Source organism: Erpetoichthys calabaricus, chromosome 2 (assembly GCF_900747795.2).
Source record: "Erpetoichthys calabaricus chromosome 2, fErpCal1.3, whole genome shotgun sequence".
Lineage (NCBI taxonomy): Eukaryota > Metazoa > Chordata > Cladistia > Polypteriformes > Polypteridae > Erpetoichthys > Erpetoichthys calabaricus.
In genome coordinates this window covers 106,901,601-106,926,010 of record NC_041395.2, presented here as the reverse complement: position 1 = coordinate 106,926,010, position 24,410 = coordinate 106,901,601, and the positions used below count along the sequence as shown (strand labels likewise).

The 24,410-nt window shown below is 42.9% G+C and overlaps 1 protein-coding gene across 1 annotated transcript in view; it reads right to left on the bottom strand.

Annotated features, from left to right (window-relative positions):
* The window catches only part of tmem276b (transmembrane protein 276b), a 34,735-nt gene extending 14,805 nt beyond the window's left edge, over positions 1 to 19,930 (bottom strand). Inside the window, exon 1 of the mRNA XM_028794275.2 lies at positions 19,178 to 19,930. Within this exon, the coding sequence (XP_028650108.1) occupies positions 19,178 to 19,556 (379 nt within the window). The 5' untranslated portion in view covers positions 19,557 to 19,930. The remainder of the gene's footprint in view (positions 1 to 19,177) is intronic.
* Between the last annotated feature and the right edge of the window lie 4,480 nt (positions 19,931 to 24,410).

The window sequence follows — 24,410 nt, the reverse complement described above, 5'->3', positions numbered from 1 at the left end:
ATATCATCACAATCTGTTGTGATCCATTTTGGTTAGTGGCTTAAACACCATCATGCTGCGACAGCTTCATCTTAACACGGCTCAGCTCTCTGGAGCTCACATTCATTTGGGACTGATCCTTTAAGATTCTGCCTGTAAACTCTGTTCCTGTCTCACCTCAGTGAATGGCAGCTCCACATCATTTGTGCCTGATCCCATGACATCCCTTCATTCTGCAGCCTTAATGATTCTGTTCACATCTCAGTAGGCTTCAGCTTTATGTCACTACAGCCTGATCCTGTCACAGATTACATCTCGTTGCTCTGATCCCTACACCCCGTATCCTTACCTAATACAGTCTGATCCTGTCTCATCGCAGTCTCCTTCAACGTTATCAACAACACTTTAATTGTTACACATGTCAGCTTTCCACAGCTTTGCCTTTTAGTCTGATCCTGTCATGGCTCAATGTTTTGCAGCTTTTACCATCACAGTCTAATCCTGCCTCAGTATGCTTCAGCTGGACCTCACTAGACTTTGATGCTATGCTCGTCATCTCAGGTATCCTCCAACTTTACTCATGACAGCCTGCTGCAGCCATGTCTAGGTATCCTGCAAGTTTAAAAAGCAGCGCCTGATCCTGCCATGTTCAGCTTATTCTTATTGGAGTCTGATCCTGTCACATCAGTATTTTGCGTCTTTATTTCATTAGACTCCAGTCCTGTCACGCCACAGGATTCTGACCCCATCACATCTCAGATTGCTTCAGCTTTGCTTAATACAATCTGACCCTGCCGGGTCTCAGTAAACTGCAGCTTAGATAGATAGATAGATAGATAGATAGATAGATAGATAGATAGATAGATAGATAGATAGATAGATAGATAGATAGATAGATAGATAGATAGATAGATAGATAGATAGATAGATAGATAACTCAACAGAGGTGGATCTTCTCACATCCCACTTATGACATTGTACATGTATCATGTCACACCAGTATCCTTCTACTGTACTCATCCTGTCACCCTCTAGCAGTCTGCTGCTTTATCGCACGACAGTCTGATCCTATCACACCACAGAATTCTGCATCTCACAAGCAGTGGCGTTTCAATCTGTCACACATCAACTGTATGCAGGACAGCTTGGCCCAGTCACGTGTCCAGGGCAAGCAAACAGGGTCTGAACAAACATCTCCCCAGTGTTCTGCATTTCACCATTAATGATCCTGCCTAGCTTCATCCATTACAGCCTGTATCAAGCCACATTTTGGAGTTCCATAGGTGGCCAGACTAGAGGCCCACCCAATTCCCTCTCTACATCTCACTACTAAATCTCACTAGAGTGGATCCTGCCTCATGCTGCTCTTTTGCTGCTGTCTTTGACTCGAGTCAATGCTATTCTGCATTTAGTCTGATCTTGTCATGCCTCAGCATTCTGCAGTACTGTAGTACTGCAGTCTGGTCCAGTTACACCTCAGTATTGTCATTTTCACCCCCATAATCTGATTCTGTATTGCTCTTTAAACTGGAGACTGCTTTACTCTCGTCTCCGGTTCACCTCTTGTAGGAGTTGAATTTGCACCCTGATTCGCATTGCACCTAGCAGGTGACCTGTGATTGTTAAAAGAAGCCTAACTTTATTATCTGCTAAGTCTGTGCTCGAGTTTCATATTTTTATTTTCTGAGCTTATGCTTACAGGCTTAATGTGTTATTTATTATTAACTATGATAAAGGCATTTTTAGTGACTTTATAGCAAAATATACAGTTATATGAAAAAGTTTGGAAACCCCTCTTAATTCTTTGGATTTTTGTTTATCATTGGCTGAGCTTTCAAAGTAGCAACTTCCTTTTAATATATGACATGCCTTATGGAAACAGTAGTATTTCAGCAGTGACATTAAGTTTATTGGATTAACAGAAAATATGCAATATGCATCCTAACAAAATTAGACAGGTGCATACATTTGGGCACCCCAACAGAGATATGACATCAATACTTAGTTGAGCCTCCTTTTACAAATATAACAGCCTCTAGACGCCTCCTATAGCCTTTGATGAGTGTCTGGATTCTGGATGGAGGTATTTTTGACCATTCTGCCATACAAAATCTCTCCAGTTCAGTCAAATTTGATGGCTGCCGAGCATGGACAGCCTGCTTCAAATCATCCCATAGATTTTCAATGATATTCAAGTCAGGGGACTGTGACGGCCATTCCAGGTCATTGTACTTCTCCCCTCTGCATGAATGCCTTTGCAGATTTCGAACTGTATTTTGGGTCATTGTCTTGTTGGAATATCCAACCCCTGCGTAACTTCAACTTTGTGACTGATGCTTGAACATTATCCTGAAGAATTTGTTGATATTGGGTTAAATTCATCCGACCCTCAACTTTAACAAGGGCCCCAGTCCCTGAACTAGCCGCACAGCCCCACAGCATGATGGAACCTCCACCAAATTTGACAGTAGGCAGCAGGTGTTTTTCTTGGAATGCGGTGTTCTTCTTCCGCCATGCAAAGCTCTTTTTGTTATGACCAAATAACTCAATTTTTGTCTCATCAGTCCAAGTCACTTTGTTCCAAAATAAATCTGGCTTGTCTAAATGAGCATTTGCATACAACAAGCGACTCTGTTTGTGGCGTGAGTGCAGAAAGGGCTTCTTTCTCATCACCCTGCCATACAGATGTTCTCTGTGCAAATTGTGCTAAATTGTAGAACGATGTACAGATACACCATCTGCAGCAAGATGTTCTTGCAGGTCTTTGGAGGTGACCTGTGGGTTGTCTGTAACCATTCTCACAATCCTGCACATATGCTGCTCCTGTATTTTTCTTGGCCTGAAAGACCTGGGTTTAACAGCAACTGTGCCCGTGGCCTTCCATTTCCTGATTACATTACTTACTGTTGAAACTGCCAGTATGTGAATTTCCCCTTGGGATTAATAAAGTATCTATCTATCTATCTAAACCTCTGAGATAGCTTTTTGTAGCCTTCCTCTAAACCATGATACTGAACAATCTTTGTTTTCAGATCTTTTGAGAGTTGCTTTGAGGATCCCATGCTGTCACTCTTCAGAGGAGAGTCAAAGGGAAGCACAACTTGCAACTGACCACCTTAAATACCTTTATATCTCATGATGGACACACCCGTCTCTGAAGTTCAAGGCTTAACGAGCTAATCCAACCAATTTGGTGTTGCAAGTAATCCGTATTGAGCAGTTACATGCATTCAAATCAGCAAAATTACAAGGGGAGACACATTTTTGCACAGCCAGTTTTTCACATTTGATTTAATTTCATACAACTACATACTGCTTCACTAAAAATCTTTGTTTGGAAAACACCGCAGTACTCAGATGTTCCTAGGAAATGACAGACCTACCACTGTTATCTTTTTTGTTGAAAGTACAGTAAATTATTATGCAGGCTCAGAGGGGTTCCCAAACTTTTTCATATGACTGTATAAAGCTTAAGACAAAAAGGTTATATTTAATGCATAATAATTGTTGTCTTGTAATGCTTAGGCTAAGTTTCCTGTTGATGGACCCAACTGGATTATATAAAAGGTAGACCAGTTGTGGTATTGTATGAGGAAGTTGGGAGTGGCACAGAAGTATGTAAGAGTTGCACAGGATATGTACGAGGGAAGTGTGACAGTGGTGAGGTCTGCAGTAGGAGTGACGGATGCATTCAAGGTGGAGGTGGGATTACATCAGGGATCAGCTATGAGCCATTTCATATTTGCAATGGTGATGGACAGGTTGACAGACGAGATTAGACAGGAGTCCCCGTGGACTATGATGTTTGCTGATGACATTGTGATCTGTAGCGAGAGTAGGGAGCAGGTCGAGGAGACCCTGGAGAGGTGGAGATATGCTCTAGAGAGGAGAGGAATGAAGCTCAGTAGGAACAAGTCAGAATACATGTGTGTAAATGAGAAGGAGGTCAGTGGAATGGCGAGGATGCAGGGAGTAGAGTTGGTGAAGGTGGATGAGTTTAAATACTTGGGATAAACAGTACAGAGTAATGGGGATTGTGAAAGAGAGGTGTAAAAGAGAGTGCAGGCAGGGTGGAATGGGTGGAGAAGAGTGTCAGGAGTGATTTGTGACAGACGGGTATCAGCAGAAGTGAAAGGGAAGGTCTGCAGGATGGTAGTGAGACCAGCTATGTTATATGGGTTGGAGATGATGGCACTGACCAGAAAGCAGAAGACATAGCTGGAGGTGGCAGAGTTAAAGATGCTAAGATTTGCATTGGGTGTGACGAGGATGGATAGGATTAGAAATGAGTACATTCGAGGGTCAGCTCAAGTCGGATGGTTGGGAGACAAAGTCAGAGAGGCGAGATTGCGTTGGTTTGGACATATGCAGAGGAGAGATGCTGGGTATATTGGGAGAAGGATGCTAAGGATAGAGCTGTCAGGGAAGAGGAAAAGAGGAAGGCCTAAGCGAATGTTTATGGATGTGGTGAGAGAGGACATAAAGGTGGTGAGTGTGACAGAACAAGATGCAGAGGACAGAAGGATATGGAAGAAGATGATCCACTGTGGCAACCCCTATTGGGAGCAGACAAAAGAAGAAGGAGATTATCTGACAAACCATGAGAACAGGAAAAACGTGCAAAATCTCAGGGTCATAAACACATTTAAAAAGTCACGTACTCCTAAGCTGACAGGCCTGCCAATCAACCTGGTGGACGGAACTAATTGTGGTTATTTAAGGTATCAATGTTTGTCACGGCACATTATCAACTGGGTGTAGCCAATCATGTTAAAAGTTTTCTGATTATGTCATGAATTCTTTGCAATTGTGATCTAATGAATGAATGAATTGTATAAATATAGCACAGAGGACGCTCCTTTCCTTGGTAACACTTGCTAATAAGATAAGCTATGTTGCCTCTTGCAAGACTCAGATAATAAATAAGGAGAATTGGCTCTTTCTCACGCCTGTGTTTACTGCCTATATGGGATACCCAGTTTTGGGGGATGCCTGTTAAATTTCTTTCACACTCTTCACCATTGTGGTCTGGTCCTTCTACACATCATTCTTTATCACCTTCGCCGAATAAAGTCTCATCCTATCTTTATATTGTCACTAGAGGCTGATCCTGGCACACTTCTTCTTCTACTTGGTAGTTTTCTGTTATACAGCAATATTCTGTATTTCTACATCACTGTAGTCCAATTTTGTCACAAAACATACCTTCCACTTTAACCATTATGCTCTCTATGATTACCAACTCTGAGGCCAATCCAATGCAGTCTCTGTATCACACACCATACTGTCTCTAGAGCCTGATCCTGTTACATAGATACTGTGTCTGAGCAGAGTCAGCTCTGTTACACCTCAGTGTTGTAAGCCCTATGGTCTGATCCTGTCACACTTCATTATCATGAATCTTTACTCTGCCCAGTCTGACTGTTTCTCCCCTTTACATTCTGCTGCTTTTCTGACCACATAACACTTCAATGTCCTTCCTGTTAAAGCTTAGGAGCCTACATCTTTACCTAACATATTTTAACCATGTTGGCTCTATGTAATTCTGCTTACTCAATACATTCTGGCTCAGTCACATCTCATTAGCATTGCAATCCCATCGACTTTGACTATATAGCTTGATCCTGTCTTCTGTCAAAGTGCTGGAGTCTTTTTGATCCCGCCACACATGAGTGTCCTGCAGTCTGTTATCAGTGTGATCCTGTCACTTTTTATTGTCCTTTAATTTTTTTGTCTTGATCCAATCATGTCCAACTTCATCACATGTCAGTGTCCTACAGGTTACAGGTTAAAAGATATTTATCCCCTTGGATGTGTTCATGTTTTATTCTAACACAACATTGAAACACAGCAGATTTAATTTTTTTTTTTGACACTGATCAACACAAAAGGCTCTTTAATATCAACGTGAAAAGATTCAATAAAGTGATCTAAATGAATTATAAATATAATATTAAATAACTGATCGGTCAGGCAGTAGCAGTGCTGCTTTCATGCAGTAAGGAGACCAGGGTTTGTGTCCAGGGTCCTCACTGCATGGAGTTTGCATGTTCTCCCCTTATTTGAGGAGGTCTCCTCCCACTGTCCAAAGCCATGCTGGTTAGGTGAACTAGCAACAGCAAATTGGCCCATGTGTGTTTGTCCTGCGGTGGACTGCCAGCCTGTCCAGGACTTGTTCCTGCTCTGCACCACATACTAGATGGGACCGACTCCAGAAACCGCGCCTCTGGTCTGGATTAAGCAGGTTAGAAAATGTCATGATGTATTCACCCCCTTCAAGTCAGTATTTAGTAGATGGCAGCCATGATCTCCTTGAGTCTGTCTGCACAGGTCTCTGTCAGCTTTGCACATCTGGACACTGCAATTTCTCTCCTGACTTCTTTACAAAACTGTTCAAGCGTTAAGTTTCAAGGGGATCATGAGTGAACAGATGTGTTTTTGATAATGTGCAGTGTTTGGCTTGCACCACACATAGTGTTTGGTCTGATGGTCAAAAAGCTCAATTTACGTCTCATCTGTCCATAGAACCTTCTTCCAGCTGACTTCAGAGTCTCCCAGGTGTCTTCTGAAAACTCTAACCGAGATGTCCTGTGGGTTTTTTGAACAGTGGCTTTCTTCTTGTCACTCTCCCATAAAGCTATGACTGGTGAAGCTCCTGGACTACAGTTGCTGTACGCACAGTTGCTCCAAACTTAGCCACTGTAGCTTGTAACTCCTTTATAGGCCTCTTGTTGTCCTTCTGTAGTAGACTTCACTTTGTTTGTGGATGACCTGATCTAGGCAGATTTCCGGCTGTACTGTACTCTTTCCATCTCTTAATATTCAGTGACTTCAATATTTTCTTGTCTCCATCCTTTGCTTGAGTTGCTTGGAATGTTTGTTTGTTATTTATGTGTTCAATCATTTTGTGTTACAGAGTGATCTGTTGTCATCTTCACATGCAAGAGTCTCTTTCTTTTTTTTTTAACTTTTATTGAATTTAGTTAAAGCATGTAACATTCCATACAATCAAGTGAAACTTTACAAAACTAAACTCAATTCAACCCCCACCCTGAGCTGAGAAAGAGAGAAAGGCCAACAGCCAGAGCAAAACATTTGAGAGTAGTATAGTAGTCTAAGTGCTTAATTAGATCCTGCCAGGTTAGGGTTAGGGTTCTTTCTTTTGATCAGTATCTAAAAAGCCAGATTAATTCCACTGTGATTCAGTGTTATATAACAACAAAATGTGAAATCTTCTAAGGTGTGAATATTTTTTTTATAGCCATTGTACGACTGTCTTGTCACATCCCTGTATGCTGCAGTGTTGCTTCACTTAAGTCCAGTCTTGTCACACCCAGCTCTGGCTCACTGGCATTGGTGTCTGGTCCTGTCAGCCTGCCTTGGCTAACCCGATCCTTTTCTGATCCTTTACTTCATCATGATGTTGCAGCTTTATGCCACCAGAGTCTGTCACCTGTCACAATCCTTCTGCTTTACCCAAAACTGGATTCTGCCTCATCACAGTGTTGTGCATCTTCATCATTTCAGACCCATCCTGTAATATCTCAGGATTCTCTCATGAAGATCAGGAGCTCAATTAATTATTTGCTGGCCTCAAGATTCTCTGCTCTGTGCTGAAAAGCTTTAGGGGCTCCATGCTGTCCTCTTTACAGCAGTGGTGACTATACATGGTAGATGCAGTGTCCAAAAACTAGACGATACTTTAAATAGAGCTCTGTTGACATCTTAACATTTATGAACCATCACGCGTGCATGGGCTGTGGGGATGCTGAGAAGTACACCCAATTATCTGTCACTCCAGAATGCGCTTGCAGTGGAGTGGTGGCTCTGAGGCTAGGGATCTGTGCCGGCAATCAGAAGGTTGCTGGTTTGAATCCCATAAAACGCCAGAAGTGACTCTACTCTGTTCAGCCCCTGAGCAAGGCCCTAAACCTGTAACTGCTCTGTTCTGAGCATGATGTTAATCTGTCCAGTCCACATGAAAACTTGGGGGTTGGTGGCAGAATTGGCACTCCAGCCACTGTAAAAAAACCTCAGTGTGGTGCTAGGGTGTCATCCATTGTATGGCTGCACTTGGATCTCAATCCAGGTGGTTTGCTGTGTGGTGGGTGCAACAACGCACTATAATCAGCGCGTGCTCCCAACCTCTCTCTCCCTCCTGAATGCTGGGAGAGGACAAACCCCATTGAGGTCAGCCCAGCCATTAAGCAGGCTTGACTGCTATGTTATGCTTTAAGGGTCTGTAAATGCTTTGTAGGTGTTGGCACTGATTTAGAAGAACGTGACAACTCTATGAGCACCACAGAACAGAAAGCCCACAGAAAGTAGGCACCAGATTAATACAACTGTGGAGCAGTTGTGAGGCGGCCTGAATGATAAATGAAAACTGGCCAGCAGGAGATGGACTATAATCAAAAGTCAGGAGAAAATGACCCGCCCATCCACTGGGGCACTCTACCATTAACTCATGTAACTTGATGTTCACCTCTCAATCCTCTCGTCTACCCATCCATCTTCCCATCTGCTCATGCACTCATTAATCCACCTGCTCATCTATCCAAATATACAGTATTCCATTTTCTTATTACAGGAATGAAAATTAGCCTGCCAGTTTTCCCTGCCAAACGCCTATTCTCCATGTTGCTTTTGCCTGTTCGCTCCCCGCTGCCTCGACGTCCCGCGGCCCTGCGCGCTGTCAATCATGTCCTAGCTCAGGCTGCCATGGAAACAGATTACAGTAAATCTTCATTCTTGCTTGGCTTAAAGATGCGTGGAGCTTCGGTGACTGAGCTGGGATTTGAACTAAGAGCCTCTCGGCATCAAAACCTTCAGCCCTGAGACCACTGGCTATCTCTGAAATACACAGGGAGGTTTCTTGGGGACACAGTGACCGGTCTGGTCTGCGATTGAGTTGAGAATTACTTTATCCGCCAACCCAAGGTCAAGAATGTAGTGGGGTAATGTCACCAGGCATGGGGTGCACAAGTGGAGGGGGTGAGCGACTTCCCACCCAGGCACAATCCTGCCTTTTGAAATGCATATTCATAGAGCCTGAGCTCCCTCTAGGTGGCAGCGTTTCAACTTAAAACACTCCAGGCTTTCGCACAATTATGCCGGATTAAATGACATTTCACAGAATGGTGACGAGGACAGTGCTTTATAGATTTCTGCTCTCACACATGCCAAGGTATTTATGATTAATTTATTAAGTTACAAGAAGCCAGGGAGGCTCATTAAAATAAGAAGCACGCGGCTTATTACAAAGTGCCAGGCACTGGCCAATTAAATGTGAACAAGTCGCTCTTGAAAATGAAATGAATCAAAGTGGCTTCAAGCTGCCGCCCATCATGAACTCTCGATCAACCACCGATGAATGACCTGCTTGTTCCGAAGAAACAATTTGTCACATTAGGCATCCCCGGAAGCACCCGGTGATGCCTCCACTTGACAGTTCTTCTGGAAGTGTATGCCAAAGCTTTAGCATCACATGAGCATGAGTAGTCCATTTAGTTGTAGGACAGACTGGCATTTTCCATTCAGCTATGACTGGAACACAAGTCCTGGCTTACATAGCTGCAGCAGGACACTCTTAATATCAGCTTCATCTTGACTTGGCCTCTCTTTGGAATGTAGCCTCTGCGCTTTATCTGATAAAATGATCCACTACCAAATGACATTTCAGACCTGTCTTAACCATTTGGCTCAAACAATAAGCCGTAACTTAATGACTGGCAACCTTGATGGACAAAACATTGCTCCAATAGTCAACCAAAAGGTTGGGCTTATGTGCACTCCAGAAACCAATGGCAAGAGTCCAGCCCACCCCAAATCTGCTCTCTTCATCAAACTCATTGCTTTTATTGAGAATTTAGATTAAGGATCAATGTGCCTTATTATTAGATTTAGTACTCTTAGCTATTAAAAACTTATGCCTGAAGCAGCTTAAATGGTCATCATTTATTTTAGCATAAGGGGTGCTGGGCTGCTATCTTCTACGGCCTGCCCATCTTTTCACTTGCTTTGCTTTGAACTTCTGTGAGTCAAGGATGTTGTGTTGTCTGAGGGAACTGAGCAAGCAGACTTTCGTTGTGGGAAGACAGCTGCTGAGGCTTCCGAATGAAAGAACAAGCTTCCACAAGTGTTCACAGGCCTTTAATTTTAAGAAAACTAAGCAAGCTCTAATGTTGGCACATAAACATATGAACACTTTAGATGACATTTCAATTTATATATTAAGGCTTATCAATACCTTAGGCAATCAATTTAAAGCAAAATGCATTGTGTTAGCTAGTTTGAGCTATATAAGAGCTTAAGAGTTGATTATTAAAGGCTGGGGTTTCTCTGTTTATTTTTTAAGTAGCTGCCTGTGAGTCTAAGGCCGCCTGCTTCCATTCTCAGCAGCTGAGCCCCTCTGCTGGCAAGTCAGAGACAGTGTGTGGCTGTGTGCCACTTCCAAATGGTGCAGCTGCCTGTGTCTGCAGGTTTTCACATCAGCACACATATATATTTTAGACAGCATTTAAGCTTATATGTCAATGCTTCTTTATGAATCATTATAATAGTAAATCAAGTTACAGCAAAATGTATTAAATTAGCTACCTTTAAGCTTTGTAAGATTAATTGTTAAAAGCTTGTAGTTTTTTTTTTCTTTCTTTCAAGCAGCCACAAAGCAACATGCTTGTCTGCTCAAGGCCGTCTGCACCTAACCCCTTATTAGTGAAGCTGCGCGTTTTCGCTTACTGACACAAGTGCCTATGATTTTAGCCTTAAGGGATGTTCGTGCAACAAGTAATTATTAAACGAGCAGTTCAGTTTTCACATGTGGGTTCCCATGATTCCAACTTCATGATGAGAACTGATTAACTAAAAGGCCATTATCCTTAAACAGCCCAGGATTAGAAATGTGAGAACGAAGGGAAGGGTACTTGAGTGATGCTCACCTCCAGGTGGCAAATACATCCTTCGAGCCAAAGTGGCTGATATGAGAAAGTGTAGATTGGGAAGGAAATTGTTAGGAGAAGGTCTACTGGGAAGGAGATTGTTATGGGGAAGTCTAAGGGCAAATTTACTGTCATGATAAAGTTTACAAGATTGGGTGGTTGTTATGAGGAAAGGTATGGGGCAAGGTCATTATCATGAGAGGCCATGTGAAGCAGATGATGAGAAATGGTGTGGAGCAGGGATATTTTGAGGTAAGAATTGTAATAAATATAAGGCTCGCCCAGAGCACGGGGCTCACTTCATTGAACTGAGACAGGCTTTATGTGCTCTACAATGGTTTTCTGTGCTGTACAATAAAGTCTATTCTGACTGCCTATCTGGAGATTCTGAGTATTTTTTTCTGAAGAACTTTTCTCCACAACACTTTCAGCCTGGCGATAACGTATGCTGTACAAAGCAGGACTCCCATGGTGTATAGGGTGTGGCCGTAAGAAAAGTTGGAGCCAACCCTTTTACTTCAAAGGATAACCAGTGCAGGACTGAAAAGGTGGAAATCTTATTTGTAGTGGAGTTAGATGAGAGGACCACAAGTCCTAACCTTGCTAAAGGAAGCAAGTACACAAGCAAGAATGTGATTGTAAATAAATGCCATGTATTTTTCTTGCTAATGATGGAGGCTGACTGATCACCAGCTGCCCAGCAGGCGCAACTTTACTAGCAATTGAGGACATTGTGTGTAAAAACCTGGAAGAGAAAACTGCAGTACTGCTCACAACCTGAAGGTGTTCCTAAACAAAGAAAGAAAAGCACAATAAACATCCATTCTTGTGAGCTGGAGAAAGGTCGATCAAAGCATCACCTACACCAAACCATAAGTACACCTAATTTGATTCCAAGAAGAATTAATTGTAGCTTAATAGTTAGGATAAAGCCAGCTAATGTATTCTGCTTTTTGGTATCACTGTAACTGAAAAGTAATAAACTTTGTGAAGGGTAAGTCTTAATCTGTTACTGTATAAGATTCTTCCTACATCCAGTCAATTTCAGAAGAGCATCTCACATGCACAAACAGAAACTGTGGAGGTGGTAGTGACCCAGTGGAGACTAGCTGTGAGCAAATGAACACCACAGTGCAGGCAAAAGAAGTTTAATAACTAGATAAAGAACTTATCCATTTTGATAAGCTGAAAGATCGGAATTCATAAATTGTGTGCCTTTTTATACAGGAGAGGAAAAGTTCTAAGACAAGAGATAGAATTCATAAGTTGTGTACCTTTCCGTTAGAAGGCAGAGATCCACTAAGCTATCAGAATTTTGTTTTGCGCTTTTTGTTGTTGTTGTTGTTTGTCCAAATATATATATATATCGAAATACATATATATCTCTGTACAGATATATGCAAGTATATCTTCTAACATCCTTGTTTGATAAATAAATTGTATTATTTGGTTTGTAGCAACAAGCATGATTGGGTTATTTGTTGAAATTAATTCTATTGCCACAACCAGACCAAAACAGAGGAAGTGAAAGCATTTAAAGTAGACTTTCACCAATTTATGAACCTCATTTATAAATTGTATGGCATCCCGGCTGAAAGATGAAATAGAAATCCTCTGAGTTGGGCAGAGGTTAAAATCATCACAATCCCTACATTAATTTGGCATCCATTGGTGGGCGTCTTACTATTTTTTTTTAATTAACAACTGGTATTGCCAAAGACAACACTGATAATTAATCATTCAATCAATTCTTCTCACACTATACTGAACTCCCTATGATTTCAACCTATTTTAAAGGTGAGCTGGATTCCTAGAAGGACTTAATAGAAGGCGGGTACAAACCAAGAATGGTGTGCCAGTCCACTACAGGGTACTCTCACACATGACACACACATGCACCACACTGGACACATTTAGAGTCACCAATAAAGTTAACATGCAGAACTTTATGATGTGAAAGGAAAACCAGGGTATCTGGATATTTGCAAACTCCATTTCAACAGTGGCTTCTGGCTACTCAATGCCCACCACCACCACCTAACTATCTGACTAGAATTTCAAGGAGCACTGAATGGGCATTAGCAGCTTCAGCTTATTGGACTGGGAGTGTGGTAACCTTGCAAACAGAAGTCTCCCTGGGTGCACACCTCACCCTAAATCCCCAAAGCTCACAATCCAAAGAAAACCAAAGTCAAAGACTTTTACCTTACTGTGAGGATGACAACTCATCTTCATGAAGTCCAATGCTCCACAAAACTGAAGACTGATCTTTGCAAGGGTCACCATTGACCATAACTCCTTCTGGCAGACTCAGTTGACCATTGGACCAGCAATAACTATGAAATGGTGTGCAGCTGGCATCCCCCAAACTGTAATAAGAAGCAGACCTCCTTTACATTTGGGCATTTTTCTTCCCACTTCCTGGGCTCTTTAAAGACCAGGTCTCCTCATATTTCTGCATCTCCTTCTACTGAAGACCGTGGAGCATGCTCCACTAGATGTGGATGAGCTGTGTGAGTCCCTTAGGGACCAAAATAAATCGAAATGTGTAAATAATATGCACCACCAACCCCATGGGGGATCTGGGGAGCTTTTAAGAAAAGTAATTAATCTGTGACTAAAAGCCTGGGGAGACTGGGATCCGGTGTATGGCTTCTCTTATTGACAACAGGATGGCGCCACAGTGTGCTGGGGGAAACTGCTCTATTTGTCTGTAAGCACACAGACTGGAGCAGAAGCAAATGTTCTGAAGAGGCCCAACCACTAGCTAGAAGTGAAGTACAGAAGTGAGACAAGCCAATGGGACAGAGAAACTTGGAGGACAGAGATGACAATGGACAGGTTGAGAGGAAGAGGAGGGTTGAGCTGACAGGAATGGGTGCGCTATGAGCAAAAGCAGGATGAGAGAAAAATGGCAAAAGAGGCCAAAAAACCTTTTGGGGTGCCAGGATACTTTATAAGAATGGATTTCTCCCCTCATTTATACCCAGAACAACAGACAAGCAGAGCCTGGGAATGGACATGGTAGAAGAGTTTCACCCAGATAGCGGCTCCTGGTTTTCCAGACAACTCATCCCAACATGGCTCATCAATTTCGATTCAACTATTTGTGCTCTCTGCTTTATAAATACCGCTTTTCCCATTTTTATTTTTTTTTAAATAATATAATAAAATCTGCAGTGGGTTGGCACCCTGCCCAGGATTGGTTCCTGCCTTGTGCCCTGTGTTGGCTGGGATTGGCTCCAGCAGACCCCTGTGACCCTGTGTTCAGATTCAGCAGGTTGGAAAATGGATGGATATAATAAAATCAGAATAGTACAGAAGAGCTGAGCATGTAATAAGTGGGACAATATTTCACATGATGGGGTACACACTGGCCCAGCGGTTATTACCGCTGCCTCAAGGATCCAGTGCCTTATGCTTGAAATCTATTGTCCATGAGGAGTTTGCATGTTCTCCCTGTGACTCAGGGAATTTTTCTTCTATATACCGGTCAGTTTAACTGATGATTCCAAATTTTCTGCTGCATGAGAGGGAACTGTGAAGCTCTAAAGTGTTGTCCGTGACCATTTTTCTGCCTTGTGCCCAGTGCTGCCAGGAAAGGCTCGGGCACCTCCTACCTCGACTTGGATTAAACACATTTAAAACTTTTATGCCATCTTTTTCTACTTGTCACCCCTCCTAGAGCTCTGCAACAATGGGTACAAGATGTGAACCAAACCTAAACGGCTTGCCAGTCCTTCTTAGTTTATTCTGATTGAAGCTTTTTCTTTACCACGGGTCCCTGAGTTCATCCCCTACCTGGTCCATCCATCCATAATGGAACACTGGGCAGGGAAGAACCTCAGCTTAACCTGCGGCACCAGACACAGGGCCGAAGCCAAACCCTGTAGAGTACATTCACTCACAACAGGCTGAAATGCATTCATCATTCAAACTTACAGGCACATTTTCTTTTGTTTTTTGGAATGCTAGACGAAACCCTGGACTCCCTGGAGAAAATGACATGAACACAGGACCAAAATGATACTTAAAATCAAACTGTAAATCTCCCCCGGGGGCTGATGTGTTCAGACCCATCACCAAACCTGCGGGGTGTTTCTTCCACTCTTGTGCTCCTTCAATTGATTTATCATCCGCACAACACGCTGATTGTTTTGTTCCAGCACATGGAAGTTAGCCGTGAGCAGATTATCTCTGTTACGTATTCAGCTTCAACTTGCAGGAGACACAAAAGGGAGGAAAAGAACAGCACTGATTTTCTGATAAAACAACCCAAGGAAAAAGCAGGAGCAACATGAACAATAGGAGGTAGGAGGAAAAAAAAAGGAGATCACTTTTCAAAATTTAGGCAGGTCCATCACTCCAGCGTGTCTGTGGTCCTTACATTAAGTCTGGTCATTAACAGTAGAAATCCCTTTATATTACCGTAGGCGGTCTCTGCCACCATAATACAATGCACAAAGAGCTCACAAAAAGAGTGAAACATGACTCCACCCATGGGAGCCACTGAGGCGCAGCCACATGACACATGAAGGCTGGAGCTTCTCCATATCACAAAAGCAACAACAGTTTCCTTTGGATTTGGACATTTCTAAATTAACTGTGGCAGCCTTGTGGCTGAAGCCTTTGGGGGATCGGTACCACCACACTGCTCTACTCTGCCAATCACCACGCTTTATTTGATGAGTTAAAAGTGTGAAAAGCTATTTACAAAGTGGGCATCATACTGGGGGCCCCAAAATGGGTCAAAAGTCATAGCGCTCGGCTGCAGTGTATTAAAGAAATCTGGACTGGTGTCAAAAAGAGAAAGATCATCACTCCTAACCTGGCAAACCATCTGAATCTTTACAGCAGCACTTTTCAGTGGATGATGTCAAAATTTAAAATGCAGGCTGCAAGGATCTTAGCAAAGCTAAAGCCCCGTCTGTGTAAAGCTTTTAAGATCACATCAGAATCACATTCAGACTCTAATTACCAAAATTACATTTCCGCAGCTGGTGAGCAGCTCAAAATGTGCTGTCTGTAAGTATAAAATATATCAGCAGACAAGGCATGAAAACGGCAGGTCATCAGGGATTTACACTCAAGCATCCGATTCTGCAGTGTAATCAAAATCAAGAGGAACGTTTCATTGAGAAACAGCTGCGGCCCTTTCAGTCATGGAAACAAAAAAGCCAACATGGAATGGCCTCTCTGTGAGCTTTTGTTACCAAAATAAACGAGACAGGAGTGAGAAGAACACAAGAGCTATGCACCTCATTACAGGCACTGCTCATGGCAATGGCTCGGAAGAAAGTGCCAGGGATAAATTCAGCCTTAGACACCTGCATCCTCCTCGGGCCCATACTGACAAACAAGCACCGGGTATTAGGCAATAAACAAACTGAGCATCACTATGGTGAGCAGCTAAGGCTAACGTTCTGTTTAAGTCATTTGTCAGCTTACAGTTTCGGCTCACAAAGTCTCAGCCTCAAAGTACCACAGTAAGCAAGTCCTTGTACAGTTGTTAAATAGATAGATAGATAGATAGATAGATAGATAGATAGATAGATAGATAGATAGATAGATAGATAGATAGATAGATAGATAGATAGATAGATAGATAGATAGATAGATAGATAGATAAGACACTATATGATAGATAGATAGATAGATAGATAGATAGATAGATAGATAGATAGATAGATAGATAGATAGATAGATAAGACACTATATGATAGATAGATAGATAGATAGATAGATAGATAGATAGATAGATAGATAGATAGATAGATAGATAGATAGATAGATAAGACACTATATGATAGATAGATAGATAGATAGATAGATAGATAGATAGATAGATAGATAGATAGATAGATAGATAGATAGATAAGACACTATATGATAGATAGATAGATAGATAGATAGATAGATAGATAGATAGATAGATAGATAGATAGATAGATAGATAGATAAGACACTATATGATAGATAGATAGATAGATAGATAGATAGATAGATAGATAGATAGATAGATAGATAGATAGATAGATAGATAAGACACTATATGATAGATAGATAGATAGATAGATAGATAGATAGATAGATAGATAGATAGATAGATAGATAGATAGATAGATAGATAGATAGATAGATAGATACTTTATTAATCCCAAGGGGAAATTCACATACTCCAGCAGCAGCATACTGATCCAGGGAACTAGTCCACATAAAAGAAAGTGGTAGGAGTTGAAGACTGTAGTAAGAAAATGTCTGTCTGTCTATCTTATAAAGTGCCTTTCCAATCTGTCTGTCTATCTATCTATCTTGTGTCAGACACGCATGAGTAGGGGACATCCTCAGGGCTTTTGTACTACATGTAATTCCACCCTGGAGCATGGGTTGGCACTGTCGCTGACTTCTTCTCCTCTTTTACCCAGAGATTATCAAACAGAGGAACTCTGATGTCACTTCTGCCTCACACACGGAAGTCCTGCCTCTTCTTCCAAGCTGGCTATATATATATATATATATATATATAGCGAGTCAGTTTTGGATTCATGTCAGCACAAGATGGATTCATCATGGGTGACTTGAAAAACACCATTTCTTTTTGTCACAAGTTCTAGCAATTAAACAGGGTTCACCTCTGGTGCCCCAACCCTTTGTATTTGTCCTGTGCTTCTTATTAGATTATTCATCAATCCTATAAAGTGCTATGCCGATCAGTCTGTCTGTCTATATCCTATAAAGTGCATTTCCAGTCAATCTCTCTATCTGTCTAGAAATGTTAATCAAAACTACACACGTCTATCTAAAATGATTAAAGAGAAGTGCAGACATGTGTCTATCTTGAGCTTTTAGAGAGGGGCACATAAATCTGTCATAAATCTACTCACACTTACTACAGACAGTTGCCTAAATAGACCAGTTAGGCCCTGCCGGGGTTTAATAACGAATAAGCAGACATTTTACAGATACATAAATCCCCTTTCCAACAAGTCTACATAAATAAATACAGAAATCTATTGAGACTTTTTGATGACAACTTAACTGCCTATAAATAGTTGGACCTTTAAAGACAATTTGAGAAATTTTTGTATCTGTCTAGATATTTACACTTTTAAAGACAAATGCTGAAATCTGTATGACTTGTTAAAGACCGCATTATTTGTCTGTCTTCATATCTAAACTTTTAAGAGACAATTACAGAATTCTATTCACCTTTCCACGTCAGGCCATTTAAAAAAAATAATTGCAGAAATCTCTCTTTAACTACAAAGAAGAAATGCAACAGACCACTAGGGCGCCAGAGCGCTCCCCCAGGACAGCACCAGCCCCCTTCCCCATCTCCTATAAGTCTGCGGGACTTGCACCCTGTGTAGACGCGGGTGGTCTCCTGCGCTTTGTCTTCACAGTTGTCTTACTTTACGTCAGCCCCCCTGGGCGGGGAGGTAAACAGCTCGGTGTGCGGAGCACGCATTCGCTCGCCTGGGCGTCACTCTCTGAGGAGCGCGCTGTGCGTGCCAGCGCCGGATTTCAGCACCACGGACAGCGGCTTTCGCTTGGATCGCCGAGCTTTGCATGTGAGAGATTGTGCTCAACATCGACAAGACGTTTTCTTTTTCGTCTGTCATTTTTGAGTGGATGTCTGCTGTACCAGACACAATGGATAACCCTGGTAACCCCTGCTGTTGTTTGCCTGGAGAGTAACCGCACTAAGCTAGACACGAATTATAAGCAATCAATATACAAAGCGTTCCCATAAGATGGCCCTACATGAGCTTAGCTTGTGTTAAACAGAGTAAGGCTCCCTTGCACCCAATACACTTCACACAGAACTTTCATTTGCTTATCAGATCAATCGCATAGCCAGCCACCTTCACCGAGCTGACAAGACTGTGTAGGCCCTTTAAAGCTTTTTTTTTTTTTTTTTGCTCTTTTCCGCTCTGCCACCAACTAATGACACCATTTTATGAGGCTTAACAATATGAATAATTTTGCCACGAGGTCACTGAGGAATCGGGACCGCCACCCATTTAAAGCACCCTAGTCAAGCCTGTCTATTTATTTCACACACACGCCTCAATATTCACCCACCCAGCAGGCAGGCGGCTGTCAGTTCCTAAACATTCCATGTCGGCTGTGGTAACTAACGTTCATCCCAGAGGTGACCACCATCTCTGGGTACTACAACAGCACGGGCTCTAACCTCCCATCCCCCACCAGCCCCACCGCCCTGGCAAGAGGCTGCGCTGAGCGCCGAGGCCAACCTTTATCGATGAGGTCCTCGGTCTCGATATCGAAGCCTTCCCGAAGGCACTTCCTCCAGAGTCCCGAGATGGTCGAGTTGAACTGGCGGTTGCAGTGCGATTCGGTGGCCAAGGCTCCGACGGTAAAATGCCGCCGAACTCGGGGCAGAGGCTCCGTCCTCCTCGAATCGTCTCTGGGAGGCATTCGGAGAGGCAGGTTGTGGTTGTGGTAAATGTAACCCGGGTCAGTCCTCTTGTTGGCGTAGTTCTTGCAGCGCTCGCGGTGGCGTCGCGCGTCCGTCTCGTACCAGTAGTCAGTGCAAATGGCCATGGCAAGCAGCCCCAGCGCGCAGAAAGCCATGAAGAGGCCGGCGCTTGTCAGGATCTTCATGGCAGCCATCTTCTCCCTCTCCGGAGAGCCAGAGCTCTGATGAAGCCCGACGGCGGCAACGTGCGTTCAGGCGATGCTGCACAAAAGCACACGAAGGTGGAGGAAGGGGTGGCAGCGACAGGGGGTGACGGCGCCCCGCTCCGCAGCGCGCTCCTTTGTTGTGCTTCCTCTGGGCAGATGTGCTGTGTTCGCATCGTCTGTGTTGATGAAGGATGGATGAGGGGAGGAGGGAGGGAAGAGGGAGGAGAGCGGAGCAGAGGAGAGGAGAGGCTGATGATGCAATTCTTCCTTCTTCCTCTTATGTCACATCACATCGGGACTTTCTCACACACGGAGCTCGTCGCGGAAAAGGGCGGATGGGGAGGGCACATTTTGAGATGGGGGCTTCAAGCGATCTCACTTCACATCGCAAAAGAGGGGCGCGCAAAAGATGGGCAGCCTGCTGCCGAACATTGCGAGGTGAGAAAAGGTATCTGCCATGAAATAGTGGACACTGGTATTGACACCCACGGAGCAGGTCAGGAAAGGCGGGGGCTTTGAGAGATGATCCCGAGAAGACCGAGCTTAACGTCCAGAACGAGAAGAACTCGCGCACGGCTATAGCGACGGATGGAGATAAAACGTGTGATGGGACATTTGCACTTCTCTTACTAAATTATTAATATTGCATGGAGAGGTAACAGGGCGAAATATTTTTACCCCTCTTAAAAATGTCGATTCTGCCACTTTAGTGGGATGGGTGGTTCCTTGTAGAACCATTGCCTGACAAAGAACCATTTCATTCTGGGAAGAGTTCTTTGCGTATGAAATTGGTTTATTGGGCTTTGAAAATGTTCCTAATATGTGAACAAAGCAGACATTTTTAATATCTAGTAGGTTATCTAACAGCACACTGGCAAATCAAGAAAATCTGAGCCTTTGCTTTGGATTGAGAATCCTTTTAAATTCCTGATTCATTGGTAATAAAGTATCTATCTATCTATCTATCTATCTATCTATCTATCTATCTATCTATCTATCTATCTATCTATCTATCTATCTATCTATCTATCTATCTATCTATCTATCTATCTATCTATCTATCTATCTATCTATCTATCTATTTCACAAATCTGTAGGCATCTGTTCATGGTTATTTGTAGAGCCTGTTACGAACCTAATTAAATAAAGGTTCTTTCTGGTGCCTTCAAGTGAATGGACCTTTTGGGAACCAAACTGGTTCTAAGGAATCACTCTACAGAGGTGTAGGAAACTACCTTGGACAGCTCACATTTTATATCATATAGCAGGGCGTATTAGTCAGTCAGTCAGTCATCATCCAACCCGCTATATCCTAACACAGGGTCACGGGGGTCTGCTGGAGCCAATCCCAGCCAACACAGGGCACAAGGCAGGAAGAAACCCTGGGCAGGGTGCCAACCCACCGCAAGACACACACACCAAGCACACACTAGGGCCAATTTAGAATCGCCAATCCACCTAACCTGCATGTCTTTGGACTGTGGGAGGAAACCCATGCAGACATGGGGAGAACATGCAAACTCCACGCAGGGAGAATCACGGCATATTAACATTATTGGTTTTTTTTTTGGTATTGATCTGCACAATCCTTACTTAGTCAAATTGAAAGCAAAACTGTGCAGACCCTCTAAAGTTAATTTATGTGCATATAAAGCCGGAGAGGGAGAGATAGCGGCATAATGAAACTGCGCTCAACACCAATGTCTTTAATCTCCAGAGCCCCAGGTTTTCTCTGGCTATGCGGATTTCCACTGGCACCTTGAAAAGTTGTTGCTCTTACATGAGTTGGTACATGTGTGGTACATGGCGCTCTATACTTTGGAGGTACTTGCTTTCTGCAAAATATTCACGGGACTGGCTCCTGGTGATTAACAAGTGAATAGAGCTAGACATGAAAGGCATGGTATAATATAAATGGACAGATCTGAAGCGCATTATATAAGATAAATAGGTTTAAAAAAGGCACTGTCCAAGACAGACAGAGAGACACAGTGAAATCAACCATATGTGAAGCACTAGGCAGTTACCTGTACATGGGCAGCTATGAAACATAATATATAAGTCATCATTATTTGTCTGAAACAGCACACAAATAATCGAGAGATACATTTGGTTATGTTTCTTTTGTTTTGTTTTTTTCCCAGTTTGAGCACAGGCAATCGAAGTGGCTTGCTCATGGTCACACAGTATCAGTAGCAGGAGTTGAACACACAATGAACTAGAGTGGCCCAGTGGTGCAGTGGTTAGTAGGCCAGCTCCAAATCACAACCTGATCAGTTCCTGCTTGGGGTTTGCATGTTCTCCCAGTGTCTATGTTTTTTGTTTTTGTCCTCTCGCAGTGCAAAGTTGTTTGTTAATTATCAACAGTAAAATGGACCCATATCTGTGTGTGTGGCATGCTAGTTCCTGTCCTGCTTCAAATGTTGTAAAATGAGATCACAGGATTAAATTAGGTAGGTGTAGGTATCAGATTAATAGACCAGTTGCACAAATAGGTGTGTGTGTGTGTCCTGCGGTGGGCTGGCACCCTGCCCGGGATTGGTTCCCTGCCTTGCGCCCTGTGTTGGCTGGGATTGGCTCCAGCAGACCCCCGTGACCCTGTGTTTGGATTCAGTGGGTTGGACAATGGATGGATGGATGGATGGATTATATAAATATTAATTTTTTGATTTGAGATACTTATATAGGTGAGCAGTTTTTGCTGAAAGTTACCACAATAAGATGAACCAATTAGGATGATTCTCAAGAGTTTAATTTATGTCCACTTGTCTTAAAGACTAAGGAGAATTCAAGGCTTCATTTTAGTTAAAGTCACTATATTAACAAGGGAGTCCAGCAATCAGGAGACACACACTTCTTTAAAGATGGCAGAATGTCGCAACACGTAGAGTCCGCACACATAGAGAATTCTGCAATCTCAAGGCATGGATCAATACACAAGAAAATTCTTGGCTTAAAAGTGGACATACTCGGAAAGTTTTAAAGGCGTTGTTTTCTCCTTTTCACTGATGCCCTTTAAACACCATTTTAAACTGCAAGAAGTAATTAATATAAAATGCTTCACTTAAGAGCACAGTTTTCCATGGCAAATGAATGTATGCTATGACTGAAAAGTCAGTCAGTGTCCAACCTGCTATACCCTAACACAGGGGTCTGCTGGAGCCAATCCCAGCCAACACAGGGTGTAAGGCGCCAGCCCACTGCAGGGCACACACACCAAGCCCACACTAGGGACAATTTAGGATCACCAATGCAATGCACCTAACCTGCATGTCTTTGGACTGTGGGAGAAAACCCACACAGACACGGGGAGAACATGCAAACTCCACACAGGGAGGGAGGACCCGGGACGCGAACCCAGGTCTCCTTACTGTGAGGCAGAAGCGCTACCACTGCGCCACCATGCTGCCCTGACTGAAAAGTGTTTTTAAAAAATACTTTCCCTTCCGTATAATCAATTTCCACAATACCTAGCAGTGACACTGGACAGATTTAATTTAAGAAATACAGTATCTCTGCAAGTTTGCAAGGAAGATAAAAGGATGTAATAACATCCTGCAGAAATGATGGTGGACAAGCTGGGGGACACCTGCTACACTGTTACAGTGCACTTCAAATTGTTTGACACCCAGCAGTTCATCCATCCCCACTTCACTGGCTCCCAGTGCTCATTCATATCTCAACCCAAACACACGCATAACTCGTCCACAACAAGGTCCGAGAGAACCCCTTACTCCCTGTCCAGTGTGGAATGCCCTTTATGAAGATCTCAGAGGGGCAAGATGACTGAGACAAATAAATTATGACACACTGGCCAAGTGGAAACAATCCTGGGTAGCTCATACCATCTCAGATCTCCATGACATGATGCTGACAGAAAAGATGTGCCCAATTTTTGATCATCCTGGTGGCACCTCAGACATTTCCACCCTGGCACAAGCCAGGCATGCAGAGTTTCAAGCATTTGAGGATTTCACTGTGCTTTCTACACATGACAGTAGAGATCCTATAAACCTACCCTCAGAGACTGCAGACAGAGGACATTCGAGGGCCAAATGAGTGACAGCAGGAATTTGAAGGGTTATGAAAACTATGAAAATTCCCCCTTTTTTCTTGCCTTCAGATTTAATTCAAGTCTCTACCAAGCCTTGCAATAAATAAATAAATCATAATATTACATGAACACTTGCACGTGCTTGCACTTTAGGGAATCAGCTCCCACATTTAAGGGTTAAAGTAATAGGTTGCCGGGGGGGTCCATGGATTCAACGTCTTGTTGCTTCTACCAGGGTCAGATGTATTTTCAGTACACACATATCCTACTATTTCCTATGTTCACTTAATCCTGAGCAGAGTTATAGGGAAGCTGGAGCCAATCCCAGCAAACACAGGGCACACGGCAGGAGCAAGCCCTGGATAGGGCACCACAGGGAGAACATGCAGCTCCATGTCTGGAGGACTAGGGACATGAACCCTACTCTCCTTACGGCCTGGCAGTAGCACCACCACCATGCCAGCATTTTAGTGTGGCAGGTTTCATTAATGCCTACCCTGTAAGTAATCAAAGGGAGCTCCAATAAGTAAAACAGAAAATGAATAAAGAATATTTATACAAGAAATGTGTTCAGTGAAGATGACAACTTAAAAAAACAAACAAAAAGCAATAATGAATTAAATCTGCGTTATTAATGACTTGACTTCAGAAGGTCATAGAGAAGTTGGGTTTGTTAAGCTATAACACTTACCTATGCAACTGGATCCTGGACATCCTGGCAAAGAGACCCCAGACAGTCCATGTCAGAAACACCATCTCCAGCACCATCATGCTAAGCACTGGTGCCC